The sequence below is a fragment of the Gymnoscopelus microlampas genome (assembly GCF_963454915.1).
Source record: "Gymnoscopelus microlampas genome assembly, chromosome: 4".
NCBI classification, from domain to species: domain Eukaryota; kingdom Metazoa; phylum Chordata; class Actinopteri; order Myctophiformes; family Myctophidae; genus Gymnoscopelus; species Gymnoscopelus microlampas.
In genome coordinates, this window is record NC_139941.1 from 23394226 (window position 1) to 23412768 (window position 18543).

Here is an 18543-nt window from a genome sequence, read left to right on the forward strand (position 1 = left end):
TGAATGTCCATGAAGTCTTATTGATGATGAATTTATTATTGAGCTATTTATAGTTAACACCAAACTGATAATGGGAAAATTGGTGGATATTCTGTTAATTTCACTTTTCTCTCTTTTCAGGGCGAGGTTTTTCTGACAAAGTAGACCGCTTGAAGCTGGCTGAGATAGTGAAACTGGCCATTGAAGAGAAGACCAATCTCCAAGAGTCTCAGTAGCAAACAGTCTTTCTATCTCCTTTTCTATTGTTTATTATATCCCTTTTAAGCTCATAACTGTAAAGAGGCTTTTTTATGTAAATTAATGCGCTAAGATTGACTTTTTCCCCCATTATTTCACTTGCAAGATCTATTGTACAGCTGTAGATATATTTCAAAGAGGAGGCATTAGTACTATAATTTTTTTAAATGAACAACTGCAAAGAACATGGAAAAGAAGATATATTTTCACTTTTTTCAAAAAAAGACAAAAAAAGACAAAAAGAGCAGAAAAATCATCGAAAGAAAGAAATTATTTTCTTGGAGGGAATTTTTACTAGCCGCTTGTCCAAGATGCTATGTGTGTTATCCCACTAATTTTATTTCATTTTATTCTATTTTATTTTTGCTCTTTTAACCATCCTAAGAATTATATTTATTTAACAAAGAATTCCATTATTTTATACTGATCCTTTAGCCTGGCAATAGGCTCTAAAGTAGAGTCAATAGATTGTGACTGTTCTTCCATACACAGGCTACATTTGAATTGTCTAAATGTGTTGTTTATTTTTATTTTTATTTTGTTGTTTTTCTATGTAACTTCCTATTGACCTTTCTAGCAGAAGTCTGATGGGGGGAGATGTTGCACGGGGGTGCAACAAAAGGGTGCCATTTGTAAAACAGTCCAAATGCAGCCCTGCATTTCATCCTTCTGCCCAGCACCCTGGTAACAAAAGGCCCTTAGATTGCTCTAAAACACTAGAGGGACTGGCTTGTTCGAAGGCCATAGTTTAGTCTGGATTTTCCACAAACACTCAGTTTGACACCGGTGCCTAATGAGTGATTGAAAGTGCATCGATTAATACATTCTTTGCCAAGTGTTTAATGGTGGAATGGAGGAGGCCAAATTAACTAATTGAATATTTTAGTAGTAAAGAAAAAGCAGTACAGATTTCTTCATTTGGCTTATCTGACAATCTATGTTCCCTTATGAGGGTGTTCAAGAGCTTGCTCTGGGAAGTTAAATGAAATGCAGAGTGTTGTAGTTCAATAGCTGTATTTGTTTTCCATTGTATTTTTCCCCATCTAGATGTGATGCTGGAAAAGGTCTTGAGTTAAGGATGATTTATACTTAGTTGCGCGCCTGTGTTAACACTGAAAATAGACAATCTACAATCTTTTTTCAGTACGAGACACCGTCGCGCAACCAATAATAAATCAGACAGTAGTCTTCATGTATGACATTGATGTTGTGAGAGATGATGCGGTCGGCTGGGTTTGCTGCTTTTCAGAAATGTTGTCGAATGTACTGGAATTCACATCTGGGCCAATAATTCAATCCTTTCAGTTGCTTTTTTGACTGCTTTGCTCAACATGCAGGTTGGACTGAGAAAGGAGGTTCATCTGGGGAAATAGCAAGTTGGTTACACTCTTGTATTCCACTCAGACATCCAGCTAAACACCTTGTTGTTAGAATATTAACCTATATGAGCAAAGCATCAATGTTGTGTTTTTGTGGGTGACCTATCAGTGTTTCAGAAATGTTGACATAATCATGTTTGGCTGCCAAGCTGAACATACGTACGTATCGATAGAATATGATCATCATATTCCAATCAGTATCATATATCAACTGTTAAATCCAAATAGAGCATAATAGTTATAACATTCTGACAGGCAAGCAGAGATGCAACATTATTGTTTACAGGCTGGTTGACTACGGTACTCTTGAATTCACAAACAATTTATCGTTCCAACATTTACATTTATTATGAACTAAAGTGTAGGGGTTGGTGAATGGTGGAGAACGACAATGAAGGTTCTTTCACTAGCGATATTAAACTCTAGTGTCCCGCTGATTGGCCGCCCATCACCGTTTTCGCCATGGAGACACTTGAAGAGAATGTCAGATTTTGATAGGGAGGTAAATACAGGGTTACTGAGTGATGTGAAGCAGATGAGTTCAATTCCACTGATTCAGCAAGTGTGCTTGCTGGGTAATAGGTTACCTCACCAAGCTTACTCCTGGGAGAGAGTGTTCACTGTCCATGGTGCTGAAGACTCTCCCTTTGCCAGGGAGGTGCTCAATGCTCTTCATGACCTGTGGAGGGCCTGTGCTATATATTTGCACGCCCAACCCCAGAAAGGGGTTTACCTGCTGCTTTATATGGGGCTTTGGCCAAGTGGCGATCCATTCTACCTTGTTCATTTCTGATTGTACATTACCCTCCTGATGGTCTACCCATTCTGAGTTCTGACGCCCACTCGCCCAGTCAGCATTTAGGGTTAGCGGTTAATCTGCCAGCCCTAAATGCTGACTTAATCCCTCTATAGAGCCCCCAGCACAGGCTCCATTTGTTGCAAGTGTGAAGCCAAGTCTGCACTATGAGTTCTTATAGTGTCCATAGGTGGCTGCATAATCCTAATGAGACCTCAGGATAGTGTCCATCATCTGTTGATGTACCCCAAATGCGAGGACAGTGTATTGATATAATCAGGTTGAGAAAGCGGTCTTGTCTTTTGCAATTAGGGGGACCACCCCTATGGCATCAGATTGACAAAGAGGGAGATGATGTTGTTGCTATAATCATTATAAAATGAAATGCTGCCATTCTGTTCATGTTCTGTATGGCATCACAGCGAGCTTTTAGCATCCGGTAGGGCTGCTCACAGATAACATCAAGGGCTCTCATGGTCCACCACCACCATCACCACCACCGCCTGGCAGATCGGAAAAAACATCCTGATTCAGTATCACCATCTCTTTGACATCCTGTTACTGTGACTCAGTGACGGTTCCTGGCTTAGACACACTTCTGGCGTGTTCTGTGTCAGAGGTGGGACTGAGAATAGTATGTTCCTGCCACATTTGATCTACCAATGATTGTGGTAATGCAGTGTGCATATCTTGTAAGTATTCCCCTGGTGTCGGTGGCCCTGTAAGACAGGTTTAGCTTGACATTTTCTGGTTCCCGCAATTGCCTAAAAGGCCTAACTTTTGTGGTTTCAATGTACTTATCAATGGCAACGTTCTGATAGGGCTGAGAGTATACCCCACATTTTGTCAGAGTTTTGTCTTGGAGAGGCTTCAGGCAAAACAGGGTGAAGCTGGTCTTTTGCAATGTCAGCTGCTGGCTCATACACAAGCAGAATAGTCCAGTGGCCTCATACCTGCAGACTGAGAGGCTAACGGACCTGTCATGGCTGGCAGGTGGTGACAGAGAGTCCAGGTTTGTCATGGTGAACAACTTCATCCCTAAGATGAGGTGGAAACTAGAAAGGTGTGCTCAGTAGAGCACAAATCTCTTCCAGGAGGCATGCCCTCTCTTGCTCCTATACAGTCATTGTCTACTGTTCTCCATCTTTCTCTCTGACTTAAGACAGCTCAGACTGATTTGAGTGTGTGCAGAGTGCAGACATTAAGCAGCTGGCATTGGGCTGAAGGCTTCATATACATCAGTCTACTTCAGTCCTCCACCATGGAACCAGTTCCACAGTGCAACAATGATCAATACATGCCTTTTATACCGTGATTATTCTGATAGGTAATGTACAATACATGAGTGTAACCGAGTCATGCATTTCACCCACCCACCCAAGAAGTGTTAACCCCTTTTGGGCAGTTCAGTTGGCTCTTGTACCAGACAGGATCAGTCGAACCTAGAAGTAATAATTTGACATCAGATCTGCTGGAATTGCAAAAACATAACTTGCTGTGTTACAGATTGTGCAATAGTGACTTAAGACATTCATTTTGTTTATTTGTTCATTTTATTCAAATGTCACATTAACAATGTATGCATGTACAGTACATGTCTGATGTTATGTATCTGTGTTGTCAGTATTATTGGCTAACAGATCTTCCTCGCGCCTCTCCCCACTTCATTGGATACTATCGAAGAATGGTCCCATTGAATACAATTAACCACTTAAGCTCCATTTTATACTTTGAAAATTGTTGCCTATAATGACAAGCCCAAAATAGGGACGCCAGGTTAAAAGTGGTTAATTGCTCCATCCCATTTGCTTACCCATGACATGACATACAGGTAATAATGAATATGTGATTGATCTGCCAAAGCACACTTACCACAGCACTGTTTTGTCCCAATTCAGTCATACAAAATGAGTTATTTCGTCAGAGTGGTTCTCAGAAGGGATTGTCCAGGTATTTGAATGGGACCGTGTTGAGTCCATTGTTCAGAGACCACAAACACCCAAGAGGGTGCATGGTCTCTTGTTCAGTACTTTTTTTTTTATTGTAATCGTTATTTATGATATGTATTTTCTTTTTAAAAGATTCTTCTCAAATTTGTTTGTTTGGAGATTCCCCATATTGCTGAAGTCTTTAGCCTTTATACGCAAGAAGCAGAAACGACACAAAAAAAAACGTGTAGATTAATGTTTGACTCGTTACTTTTGGCCTTCAAATAAGTATATCCTTTTTTAGATTGAAAATCACAAAGGTTGGTGCGATGTACTAACACAGTTAAGGCAATTGACATCAGGAACAAAGTGTGAGCCTTCCTTTGTTTGTTTGTGTTTACAGGATATGGTTAAAAGATTTAACAAAACACTAGCACTATGACACTGTTCAGTGTTGGTGATTTTCCACTCATTTTTCCTAGAGTTCAAGGCCTGTGCTCAGCAAAGATTAGATGTGTTTGTGGGGATGGCCTTGTTATGCTCACCCAGCTATTGTGCCTTGTTGATTAGGGGCACTACCATCCTTAAAGGCTAGTACTACCCCATCCATATAAATTCATTATGGGATGAAGGGGATCAATCAGAATCATGGCACGGCAGTGGTTAGTATTTCATTACTCTGTTAGGGATAATTGGCCAATGCCAAGAAATGCATTCTGGTACTGAATCAGCAGACCCCTGCACCTTTGTGCAACTTGATATTGGTGTTTTCTTGAATTTTGACTATACCCTGTGTGTGTGTGTGGGCTATGTACGTATGGTTATGTATGAAAGAAAGCATGAGAATTTACTTTGTGATATGTATTTCTGGAGGCCTATCAATGAATCAAAGCTGCTTCCTATTCTCTTTCCCATCCACACATTTAAGTCATATCTATAGCTACCTAAAGAAGACCTTGGAATATCATTGAAGGGTGGTGTATTTATTTACGTTGTGTAGATGCAAGGCATACTGTATATCAAACTTGATATTAAAAACATCTTTTGAATATGCCAAGGGAATCGCATGCTCTTGCTGGATACCACGTAGCTGCTTTCTGCACAGTTCAGTTCAGTGTTATTAAACTCACAGAATGGCAAACTGATTTGAAAATGCTACCTCCCCTCCCCACATCCTCAGTGTAGTTGGTAAGTAGATGCTACTCCAGGATGTTGTTGGACTGACATTTAGGCTTGGTAAGACTGGTCAAGCCTAGACTAACTCATGACTCTTATCTCAATCTAACCACGGTCACATTTCAATCATTTTAATGAAGTTCCTCCTCTCCTTCCCCCTATCTGCACTGAGTAGAAAGAGACGAGATGCCGTATTTATTCAGGGTCTCATGTAAACAATGCTGATCTTGGATCAATGTCTGTACCCCCTTTTAACACCATCTTTTTAATTATTTGAGCTGGTCCTAGGGCAGCACTCTTGATAAGCACCGGACCATGGTGCATCTCAACAAGTGTGTCTCCTTATCTCCCTACTATCGGCACTAATTACTTACTAGACATTAGGGGGAGAGAGGGTTTCGTCTGGGGTTTGATGCATTGCTAGTCTTTTGGGACACAGTATCAGATGACCGCGTGAAATGTGAAGCAAAGATTTGACTTGAAACTGATTTACCTCCCCTGGCTACGTAGAACTGTCAAGGATATAAGTCTTAGTAAGGAAAACTGCTAAGTGTGGAAACTATTCTCCACCATTCAAATGTTTTTCTCTGGTTTGGTAGTTATGTAAGCATGTACCTGAACCCCATCATGGAGACTTGCTTAACTTCCGTCAATGTATCATTGTTTTTGCCCTTTATGCCTTCTTAGGAATGTCATCAATATGCTGACTTTGTAATAAAGGAATACTTTGAATTTTCAACATTAAATGTTTGAGATGAATTATTACTGCTTATTTTCGTTGTGTTAAATTTGCCTTCCTTGCCTATAGCCTGAAATTTTGATTTTGATTTTATTTGGATCTCTTTTAGCCGAGGCTAATCTTCCAAGAGTCCAGCAAGCAGAAATACAATACATTACATACGTACAGTGTACAATACTGATAAAAATTACAATAAACATATTGCAACATACCATAATGTAAAAACAGCACCAATATACAGAGTTACACAATAAAAAGATGTAACTCATCTCACATACACACCTACTACTAGGCCTTAGGCCTGTTGCACCTAAGGGATGACCATGGATACCCATGGTGGACTATGCATGGCAGGGGCGTCCTCCTCCCTGAGCCAGGCCTAGACCTGACCGCATACCATTGTAAAAACTATTTATTACTATAAAAATAGGACACAGAAGAAAAAAGCACGAATCATTAAACAAACATCCAAATTATTGCAATGAGTTCCATATTTTGACCGCCCTAAAAATAAAAGATCTGCTTCCCATGATAGTTTTTATTTTAGGTATAACATAGTGGTTTTTGCATCTTGATCTTGTGTTGACCAGATGACTGTCACAAACTAATGTCAACCGATTCCTTACACTAACTGGCTTGTTAGACACATTAATCTTTGTAATCAGTGCAAAAGATTGCTGTCTCACACATTCAGATACTGTGGGCCATCCCATTATGCTTTGCAGTTCAACCGTACCAATTTCATATCCACATCTTAAGACCATTCTTGCTGCCCTGTTCAATGTGATCTGCAGTCTCTTAATGTCTCCAAGAGCTGCATTGCCCCAGACTGCACAGCAGTAATTAATGTGACTATAAATTAAGCTATGAGATATTATTTTTAAAGTATCCCTAGGGAGAAGCCCTGCAATACGTCCCACCATTCCCGATAATTTCAACACCTTTTTCGATATATCTGTAATATGGGCTGTCCACGAGAGGTTTTGTATTTTAATTCCCAATAACTTAACCTCCGATACCTCGCCAATTTGAACCCCACCATGCGATAGGCTCCATGGCCCCAATCTCTTTCTCTTTCTATTTGTACATATAACCATGTTTTTAGTTTTATTAGTATTTAATTCCAGTTTATTGTTATCTATCCATTCTGCAACACGTTTAAAATAATTTGTCATGCAGGCCATAACATTAAGCCCACTATTATGCAATGAAACTGCATTTGGTTTACTGTAAGGCTGTGACAAATCGACTGGATAAATTCCATTAGTCCAATCCATGATTCAGTTGTACGGTGACAAATTTAGGAAAATTGTTTTATTGCATAGTTTTAAACAGAGATACAGCACTTGGATAGAAATGTAGAACAAAACTCATTAGGGTCAGAGAACACAACATTCCTCACATTCACACAAATATACTGAAACAACAGAAGGCCCATTCAATCCTTAACCACACTGTACAATGCAAGCTTTAGTGACATGTGGTTTAGAAAGCAGCGATCATTGATAAATAGAAACAGAAAAAAGCTCCCAGAATGTAAATCGACCCATAAAACATTTTTAACAGGGCACATCTCCCATATTGTCCAATTTAAACAATGTTTTAACCATGATCAATAACACACTATTCTAATTGAGTATTTTATCTTGGACATTGGCTAGCACACAGTACATACAGAGTCTTAAATTAGTCTCATGCGGTTAACAGTGCCCACAACATATGATCTAATTGATTGCCATCATATCTACATGCAAGCAGAGGAAAATGGGTCCTCATAGGTTCCCTTGGCGCATCCCAAATGAAGGGGGGGGGGGGGGGTAAATATATTACTTTGATTATAATCCATCCCAATTATTCTTTCATCTATGCAGATGTCCTGAGGTCTGATTTACATTGCTTTTAAAATTCCCATGTACAAAACATTAATATATTTAGATTCTGTATATCTTGTGCCCCAAAACCAAATACAACCATGAAGGAATGCAATCTCCTTTCAGTCCTTGAGTGCATTAAATTGGTGCCCCATTTATACACAATCAAACCATTTTCCCCCCCATCTTTAATTACCCAGTGTAAATACCGGTAGGGTAAAGAATACACCATACTGTTGGAATGCATGTCTCCAAATTATATTCCCCCTCCCACTGCTATCGCATCCACAAACACACACATTTCCATCCCTCTGCCCACGGTGTACAATTTGTGCTCTGTATGTGAAAATGCACTTGGCTTTGAAGAAAATTGTATAATAAAAAATAAAACAAAATAAAGAAAAGGCACTAAATGAATGCTTGTGAAATTCACATCGATGTGGGGCAGAGGGCTGACGACTGAGCAGATTACAGAGCTAGAATGGAAATCAAAATCTAAGCCGAGATGAGAATTCCATTCTAGATTTGTAGCAAAACGACACGCTCCTGGACTCCCTGAACTGAATGGATGACAGTGGTAACATTTCAACATGGCCAACTCAGTCTGAATCCTCATCATCCAGGTACTCCTCTGCGTTGCTGTGGGATCGGGTGATGTCTGAAACACAGAAAATGACAAATGAACACCTGACCTGGGGGAGGGGGAATTATTGCATGTGACATTTTTAGGCATGTACAGCTGATGATTCCGCAACCACCTCTGTTATTGTATGTGTGTGTGTCCTAATCTCTTTGGTGAAGGATGCAAGGCTGCCACCTGCTGTTGGTTGTGACTTACTGCTTCCCTGTTTCCTTTTGAGAAGTGAGGCACACTGGGCGTTGGTGGCCATCTCAAGAGCTAGCTTCTTCTCATTGTTCCTAACATCTGTCCTTGCATCTGAAACACACAGATTTAACACTGTATACCTGGGAGCTATAGTGCTGTTGAAAAACACAGGCAGAAAGTGGAACATGCACATTGGTGTAATTGTATGAAATAATATGTGAAAGGGTATACTCACTCTTATTCAGCAACATCTCTACTATGTCGGAGTATCCCTTCCAGGCAGCAGCATGCAGAGCAGTGTCTCCAAGTTTATTCTGAAACACAAAAAAAGCTCATTTTCGCAAAGAACGCACTTTTTACATTTCATCATTACAATGAAACATTTGCCTCAGTAAAACTGGAATATCACTGGAGTGTCACAGAATTTTCAAAAGTCATGGAATATCAGAGAATTTAGTGAGTCTCATTTTTTTTAAATTCCCTAGCTATTCACCAAAGCCACTGACTCAACTTGTGGTGGCAAGCATGCCTGGAAAATGTATATTGCAGTAGCTTTGGTTGCAAAATGTACTACAGAGACTGTCATGTGAGTCAATGGCAGAAACACTAAATGTTAAGTAAGCGCCGACGTCAAGAACCACCCCCGAATATTTATCTAGGTTTTTCCCCCCTTTCTTGAACACATCTGTTCGGACAGTTCTTTGTGTCCAAATTGTCAGTGATTTGGTAGTATTTCAAAAGGTGTACTGAGAAGCATTCTGCTGCTTGTCACCTGTGCAACTTTGCAATGAGCTGTCTTTCTACACCACATCGTTCCTATAACCCGAAAGAGATGAGCACAAAGCAACTTTCCAAAGAACTGTCTACTTTCACACGTGTTCTGGTTTTGACGGGTTTTATTATCATCAAGTGGGTCCGGCTTGGTTCATATTCTATCACTTCGGGGCACCAGGTTCTGTTTATCATTACACCCGAGCGAACCAACCGTACGCAGCGCTGATTAGGAGGAGATCCAGCTGTTGTGTAAAGCTTCATTTGTGCTTCGCCGTATGGCGGTGTTGTTGTGTATCGAAAATAGCAGACATACAAGCTCACAACGCGGCGCGTTGCGACGTGTTGTGAGCTTGTAGGTCTGATCTTCGTACCATGGTACGAAGAATAGGCTGATCTATCGGATAACTGCAGTGCTGTGAGACACAGCAGCATCAGGCTGTCGGGAATGAACCCACACAATGACCCGCGGGTAACCTGCGGGTCAACCCGCGCAACACTAGTGAGTACTCAAAAAATAAAGTATTCCTACTCAATCAGGAAATGGTTTCATCCGTGCAGGTTTTTTTTGCCAGTTGTTATTAATAGGAGAACCAGGATTTCTATCTACACCCCTGGGATGCAGCCATGCTAAACTGTCAATCGTGCTGCTAATTCACAGTTGAGATCTGCCGTAACCCAAGTCATAGCATCTACGGTTTATTAGGTCATGGAACTTTTGTAGTCATGGGAAGTCATGGAAAAGTCAGGCCTTTTGCATTTGATCAAGGGTGGGAACCCTGTTAAAACTAAGACAAGAACGCTGCATAAAGATGTCAGCCTTGTCATCGTTATCCATCCCAAGATATAAAATGTTTTGTGACCCAGGCATGCCAAAGGGCAAGTCAAATGTGCAAGGCACACCTGTATTCACAGCCAAAATAGCGTGGCAAAAGGAAATCATGTCAGACTTTCACCTATAATGACATGTCCAAATCAGGGACGCCAGATTGAAAGTGGTTAAAAACAGGATACAGCATTTGCCTCTGTAAAGTACACAAAATACTGATATAGTAAAAGAAAAAAGATAATTCATTACTTTTTGTAAAGTTGCATGTATTGCAATAATAATGTGTGGTTGGTACAAAATCCCAAGGCACACCATTTTGGAACCACTGACATAGTGGATACTGCCCTGTTAACCTGTAGCGAGGGAACCGTCATCTGGTCCATACGAATGATGTTAAATGAATGATTGTCTTAAATGGTTCTAACCTGTTGGTTGAGCTCCACATTGGACTGGCCCAGTAACAGCTCCACCACATCTGTCACAGAAACAAACAAGAAATGATTTAGTTAATGGCATGTTGTTGGCATAAATATGATGTAGGAATGGTGATGAATTACAGTCATAGGTTACAAGTTCCTGTTTTCAAGTTGTGCTCACCTCATCTACAGTCAATTTGCTATCTGTCAATAACGGCTTCATACAATTAGTAATTCAGTCAATTATTCAGATATGTATGCACTAACGCAACAAGACTACTTGCTTTTGTGTTGGACATTAAAAACTATTACAAACAATTACATCCTACAGTATAATAGGTCTGAACCAATTCTTTCATTCTGAACATGCTCGGTTTATATTCTGACACTGAGATCTTTATCAACCTAGTATCTTCAATAATGCTTCAAAGAAGTAACTTTTCCATCATATCAGCAGATTTATTTAATTGAGTCTCTTCTCTTTCTGTGGTTCATTACCTTTATGTCCCCCATGGCAGGCCCAGTAGAGGGCAGTGTTTCCAGCCTTATCCAGTCCGTTGGTTCCCACCTTGTTCTCTAAACACTCCCTCAGCCAGCTGAGGTTGCCTGGAAAACACACACGCACACACACACACAGTAATACAAAAAGAAAAAAAGGGACTTGTTAAAAATGCAAATGTCGTGATGCCTCTATGACTGAAAAGGTGAAGATGTAGAAACATGCAAGTCTGCAGAAGGTCAGCTCACCTCGTTTGGCTGCCTCATGCATTGGGTTGTCAATGGACTCCGCCTGTTCGGCCACTGTTTGGTCAATGAAAAAACATAAAAGTTTGTGAAGGACCCAAGATTCAGTCATTAAGGAGCACCTATCAATTTGTAACATTGTTCAAATGTAACCAAATGGAGCCTTTTGCCGTGACACGTTTGTGTGAACATTGTGCTTTCTTGCTGTGAAATCAACTTAATATTGTGAAAGCACAAGCACGATCAAATTAAACAAGAACAAGACGGTGAGGTATAGCTTAGAGCTTCTGCTGTTTACATACTAGGTCTGTTTGTGGGGGGGTGATGTCATTGGTTTATCCCATGGTATCATTTCAGCTGACAGCTACACAGCTGCGTGCTGTCTTTTACAAAATATTACTACTTAAACTAGAAATACATTCAAAGTGGAATAAACCCAGACTTTTTTTTACAAGGACCTAAAGAGGATGATATCAACTTTAACATATTAGCACCTGCACCTAGCCTGGGCAGCATTCCTTTTCGGGTATATGATCCGGTCGGGAGCGGAAGTAGCCCTACGTCACCGGGCACGTCATCTGCGTCATCAGCGACCGGATCGCGACAAACCGGAAAGACGTCTCACCCCAAAATAGGACCGTCCTAATAAAATCCTTGATGCGGTGTAGTTTAGCTTATTTTTTAAATATAAATGTGAGTGTGCTTTCCGGAGACTATTTAGCGTCTGTATTATCCATATTATACCACGGGGAAATTCTATTCCATTTAAATAGGGATTGGGGAACCAAAACAAAGCGGCACCGCAAAAACGTATCGCGACAATCCGGAAAGATGATTCTTTTTCCATTTTTTTTTTCAGTAGGCGTGGCCTAGACCGGATCATATGGGTCTTTAGTAACGCATACCAGGCTTTCCTCCGAGGTGGAAAGACTGGTGACGCGAGGTTACCTGCACCACACATTTGGACTTTGTTTTGGACACAATTTAGCAGGAGCTCAGGTAGGGTAGGGTAGTCCTCTCTCTCTCTCTCCCTCTCAAATGGAGCATTCCGTGAGCTGTGAGTATTTAAATTAGACCCGTTGTGTAAACACAACTAATGGATATTTACAATACAAGCGAATCCCCTCTGCGGTAGTCAGTAGCCAATCAGAAGATCAAAATCTACTGTCAGTTTGATCGGACGCTTTTTTTGGGGGGGGGGGGGGGGGGGCACAAAACAGGGATGCCAAGACTAATATTAGTTTTGTGACCAAATTGATGATGTTCAAAACGATGTTAACATGTTATCTACTCACCGTAGTTACTAGGGATTAGTCCCGTCCTTCCTCTGCATGTCCCCTTCCACCAATTACTGTCACTCTAAGAAGGATAGACAGGCAGTGAAATCCTACTGACTATGCAGTGCCATTGTTTCTTACGCACTCTGAATGAAAAATAAAGATTGTGGGAACCAGCAATGAAGGGAGAAAAGAGGAACGGGAACTGAAATAATATATTGGGCGCAGTGGTTAAAGGGCAAGACCACTTTGTTAGAGGTTTGGGTTGTGTAGTTACCTTGCCATTATGTAACTCCAAAGGTGGACAAGAAATAAAAAATAATTGCTCCATTGATTAGAAATTGATAATTCAAAATATACTCCTCATTGACTTACATTATACGCTGAAACAGCTCTCAAAGTCACTCTTTTAGCACATAAATGGACGGAAACAAAGTTGATTCAGACAATATAGAACATCACCAAACCCAGTACTGTTTTCTTTTAAAATAAAAATGTAAGCTTCCTGTTGATTTTGCTATTTTTATTTAGAAGAAAACCCGGACTGGATCCGTGGATCCGGATCCGGATCTTCAAATAGTAAAATCAACAGGAAGTTGACATTGTTATTAAAAAAACAAACAGTACTGGGTTTGGTGATGTTCTATATTCTCTGAATCAGCTTTGTTTGTGTTAGTTTATGTGCTAAAAGAGTGACTTTGAGAGCTGTTTCACCGTACAATGTAAGTCAATGAGGAGCATATTTTGAATTATCAATTTCTAATCAATGGAGCAATTATTTTTGATTTGTTGTCCACCTTTGGAGTTACACCATGGCAAGGTAAATACACAACCCAAACCTCTACCAAAGTGGTCTTGCCCTTTAAGTCCCTGCCCACCACCATGGAGGTTGTGGGTACAAATCCACCGTGGTGCATCAGGCTTTGTCGAGCGTCTACACACAAACACAATTGACCCGTGTTCGGGGTAGGGAAGCCGGGCAGGGAGGTTGATAACGCTCATTGCACGTACTCCTACGGGCTGGGGCGGCACCTGTCAGCGGGGAGTGTTGGGCGGGAGGAGTGCGACGAAGGCTCTGCGTCCTCCTGGGGGGGGCTCCTCACTGGCAGGTGAGTCAGTGGGATACAACAGCAGTGACAACACAGCAATGTGTATGGGGAGGAATCAATTGGCATAACGACTTGGGAGAAAAAGTGGTAAAAAAATAATTGGCTACTCTAAATTTAGAAGAAAAAAAAGAAACTGAAATATGCATGGACACAATAGAGGAAAGAAAGATGTGAAGAGAGGCAGTAAAAACCTACAGAGACTGCAGAGAAACAAAGAAATATGAAATAGCAATGAGACAGGACATGAAGTGGAATGCTGAATGTATACACTGCTGAATTTATACACGTACAATGGTGTCACACGCAGATGTGCCATTTTCAGCATGTGACACTGCCATAGCCACAGTATAAATCAGCCTGAGGACAGCAGGTAACTCTAAATAATCTCTGATGGATGCATGACTTACGGTGTCAGAGATGTACAAGATGTCTCCTTCTTCAAAGTACAGCTCGTCTGGCTGAGGAACCAACATAAATCAAAGGTTTGGTCAAACAAATAAAAATGGGAGTGCCAATTGCTGCAAGGATTTGTGGGTAAATTTAACATTTACAGTTGGCATTTCACCAATTGTATTAATTAATAACAAAAACAATGTAAACTATCAGTAGATCAATCAAATGTAATAAATCTAAATGACAAACAAATCTTACCGTTCTTGGGTCAAAAGTGAACATGGCTCGAAACACCTTGACCTGACCTAGAATGAGTAAACAAACATGGCAGTTGTATGGCGGTGCAACAGTTAATCGAACTAATCGATAATCAAATAATCTATCTCTATTTTGGGTATGTCATTATAAGCAAAAATCGTAAAATCAAAAACCTTCTAATTAGTGAAAAAAGCCGATCCTGTCAGCTTGTATGGGCTATTTTCACATGGACATAACATTCTCTCACGTTCCCTTTTGGATCACCCACTATTTCTCAAGAAACTTGAAACAAATAGTTTGTCTGGTAGGACTGGGACCAAAAGCCTTCAAACTGTGACTGCTATTGAGTTACAGTGAACAGCACATTCACATGCATTGCTCCGAGACCTTGCACCCCTGGGACAGAGCTTCCCTCAGGGCATGTGGGGGGACATGCTAGCTGCAGGGACTGTCTTTAAGCTCTGCTGATGGAATGCCACCTGAGTGGTTGCGGCCGAGGAAAAGCACTTAAAGAATCCCTCTTTTATCTATTCGTTTTTCTCCTACAGACCATACACATTTACAAGCGAGTAGGTTTCCTATACACAGGTGTGTGTGTGTGTGTGTGTGTGTGTGTGTGTGTGTGTGTGTGTGTGTGTGTGTGTGTGTGTGTGTGTGTGTGTGTGTGTGTGTGTGTGTGTGTGTGTGTGTGTGTGCACACACACACGCGTGTGTGTGTGTGTATAAGAAAGGTACTCAGGATTTGTCTATTTTGAAAAGTTGTCTCTTTGGAGAAGCATGTTTTCTGCAAAACAGACAACAAAGATGACTGTACTGTATGTAAGGGCATATGGGTCAAGCAGCTGAATTTACCATAATAAATGGCCCTATGGCACATTAGTGCCAACTTGTTAGTTAAATAGCTAGACAAGGCAAGCCTAAAATCTTGTTCAATCACTACTAGTGCAAAGACATTTCGCAATTACATTTTCTGCTTGGCTTTACTGTTTCTAGTTGCAGTAGAGTAGAGTAGTATAGCCTATATGTGTAAGCTAGCCTAGGCTGTAATAATAACAAGTCTAGTGCTTCTTGCTGAAATGTTTATATGAATATCATTTTAATGTTAAGTGATCAGAAGTCTACCTCAAATTTTGGTCAGCAGATTCATTATGTCAGACATTTGGTCTGAAAACTGTAGCTCAATAGATAAACAAGCCTCAATATTAGCCTTACTTAGCCGTTTCTAAATGATTCTATCCAACACACTCGCCCACTGTTCCAGAATGAAGAGAGGCTGTTTCTAAAGCTGCTAAGCCACTAGACAAGCCTGGCTCTGTTCAACACAGCCAGCCCAGTGATGTCTACTCGACAGGCCTAGTCCTGTCATTCTCAACGCACAGAGGCCTGTGCTGACTAGCCCAGCATTTTAAATGCTCAGGTTTTCTTTCCCTGCCCATCTAGAGGACAAGCTGAATCCCAAGAGGCTGTGGTGTACGTTGTGTATTTTCTTTGCATATATGGCTTCTGGATTTGACTTTGAGTAACATGTTTTTTCCCCCATGCATTAATATTTCAGGACGCTTTCCAACGGCACTATTTTTGGTCCCAAGGATTTCTGCTTGACCTTCAACCCCCGGCCCCAATTTGTGCATGAAGTCCACAACATCACTACCTAAGGCCTGCCACTCTCATTCAGTAGCCTTGGACCAATAAAGATTTGGTTTAGGCTCTATCTTACCCAGCATTCATACCAGTGGGTGTGGCTTCTTGTTCTGAGACCTGTTCCAGCTTAGATTTGTTTATGCATGAGCCTCATGGATATAGATTTTCCAGAGACCAGTTTGTAAAAATGTTGTTACTGTATTACACCTAGGCTACATCATCAGTCAATCTATTCAAATTCCAACCAACATATGCCAGTGCTGAATGTGTGTGCTGTGCATGCGTTTTAAAATGTGTAAAAGCCTGTGTTTAAGAGGTCGAAGCAAGACTCATCACACAAGGGGTAGCCTTTCTCAAAGGGGCCAAAAGGGGCTGCCCCTAAAGATTGCATAATTTGGGGTGATAAACATGCATTAAAGGAACGTGTCATGTCTACTCTTGTTGCTACATTTTTGCTTTTCCTTTGCACGGTGCACCTCTTCTCCAGTTGCCTGAACATGAGCCCTCCTCTCTGAAGAAAAATCTCAATAAGCAAGCAAGAGCCAATATTTTTCAGTGAGTGAAACATCAAACTTTAATTAAGGATAAATGCAAGTTCCATTGAGTACTTTAACTGCTTTCATTTGCAGTTCTTAATAATGTATCCAGCCAACTGTAAGACTAAGTGGCAAACGACAGGGACAGTGTGTGCAGGAGAGCACCAGACAACACAATGTAACTCTACAAGGGTTAAATCAATATCACTCATGGTTAGTTCAGAGTCAGACCACAAGCTCCCCCTTCTCTCACTCCACCCTGCATCAGGCAGTCATCTGTCAAGAACACTAGAAAAAGGACAATGCACACCTGTTGACATCACCAGGTAAGAGGGTCTTTGCAATTATTGATTCTAAAATTAGCGATGACAGGCTGAATAAAAAGCAAACATGCAAAACTTCCATCGTGGTCATATAATTTGCCAGTTTTAGCAGACAAAATATGATGGATCAGAATCTGCTGAGGCAATCTACTGCTCATTATATTTACTTTCTAATATACATATCCAAGAAGGGGGGGATACAGGGAACATGACAGACTGCAGAATCAGCTTCCAGGAAGCACGAATGATGCCACTGCAAACCATATTGATTAATCAGCACTTTTAGCCTTTGTCACCCTCTCCACCGACCTGCAGTGTCTCTGCATGGATGATGGTTAATAAGGGGGAAGTCGGTGAGGACAGAGGAGGCCTTTGGCTTACACTGGATTTCTGCTTTCTTACTATAATAAAAACTTGGCTGCGTTTATGAACTGCATCGTGAACTAAAGTGAACAACCAGACGCCTTCTGTAGAATGTCGACAGGAGGATCAAACTCGTACAGACTAGTATCGACTGAAATATGTCAAAAGTTCGCACCGACCGCCGGTGTTGGTGCGTCCGTCCGCCGCCCTCCCAATACATCAGCTTTCATATTGGCTGCCAAGGTGTGTTGCGTTCGCAGCGCTCACTCGCAACACAGTAGGGACAATTTCAACGGAAAATCCATCACAAATGACCGTAATTCTATCCTTACCTGGCTTGGCCGGTTTAGGAGGAGGTTTCGACATGATGCGAGTCTCAAAATGATAGTTATTGTAGAGAGAAACGTCGCTCGGCCAAAAAGGCTCTGACTCTTCCAATGAGGAAGTTACTCTACTCACTCCGGGCGACGCGGAAAGGTGGAGTACGCATGCGCAAGAGAAAACTGTCACAACTGTCTGACTCTACTACGCTACTGTCTGGTGTCTACTCTTCTACTCTATTCTATTCTACTCTACTCTACTGTCTAGTGTCTACTCTTCTACTCTATTCTATTCTACTCTACTGTCTAGTAGACTAGTGTCTACTCTTCTACTCTATTCTACTTCACCGGTTATTCTACTGAAGTAGAATACTACTATTCTACTTAAGTATTCTACTCTTGTCTGTGTTCCAAGCAACAATCGAAAATGTAATTATTGATTAGTAATTAAGGCAAATATAAATATAAATATAAATATAAATATATATAAGGATACTGCCCTTAGAGAAACTTACATACATCATACATGATCATTACAAAGGCTTTTTAAAGATGTGGCAACCACTCATAAATTAAGTGGACACTTCCAGGTTGATTTCTCAGCTGTGAAG

The 18543-nt window shown here is 40.9% G+C and overlaps 2 protein-coding genes across 2 annotated transcripts in view; one reads left to right on the forward strand and one right to left on the reverse strand.

Moving 5' to 3' along the window:
- The window catches only part of mapkapk5 (MAPK activated protein kinase 5), a 30150-nt gene extending 23895 nt beyond the window's left edge, over positions 1–6255 (forward strand). The window contains exon 14 of the mRNA XM_084053923.1: positions 121–6255. Coding sequence (XP_083910049.1) covers positions 121–215 — 95 coding nt within the window. The 3' untranslated portion in view covers positions 216–6255. The remainder of the gene's footprint in view (positions 1–120) is intronic.
- A 2326-nt stretch (positions 6256–8581) lies between these two features.
- ostf1 (osteoclast stimulating factor 1) lies at positions 8582–18077 on the reverse strand. The gene is made up of 10 exons (XM_084054967.1): positions 17945–18077; positions 14750–14796; positions 14506–14556; positions 13008–13071; positions 11716–11769; positions 11467–11574; positions 10978–11027; positions 9188–9266; positions 8965–9063; positions 8582–8784 (listed from the first exon to the last, which is right to left on the reverse strand). The coding sequence occupies exons 1-10, from the start codon at positions 17976–17978 to the stop codon at positions 8726–8728; spliced, it is 645 nt and encodes a 214-aa protein (XP_083911093.1). The 5' UTR covers positions 17979–18077; the 3' UTR covers positions 8582–8725.
- Positions 18078–18543: the final 466 nt, after the last annotated feature.

Coding starts and splice junctions, on each gene's coding strand:
- ostf1 (XM_084054967.1), bottom strand. CDS start 17,978: ATGTCGAAACCTCCTCCTAAACCGGCCAAGCCAG. Junction 11,575..11,715: donor GCATGAGGCAGCCAAACGAG/GTGAGCTGACCT, acceptor TGTGTTTTCCAG/GCAACCTCAGCTGGCTGAGG. Junction 9,267..10,977: donor ATGTGGAGCTCAACCAACAG/GTTAGAACCATT, acceptor TTTGTGTTTCAG/AATAAACTTGGAGACACTGC.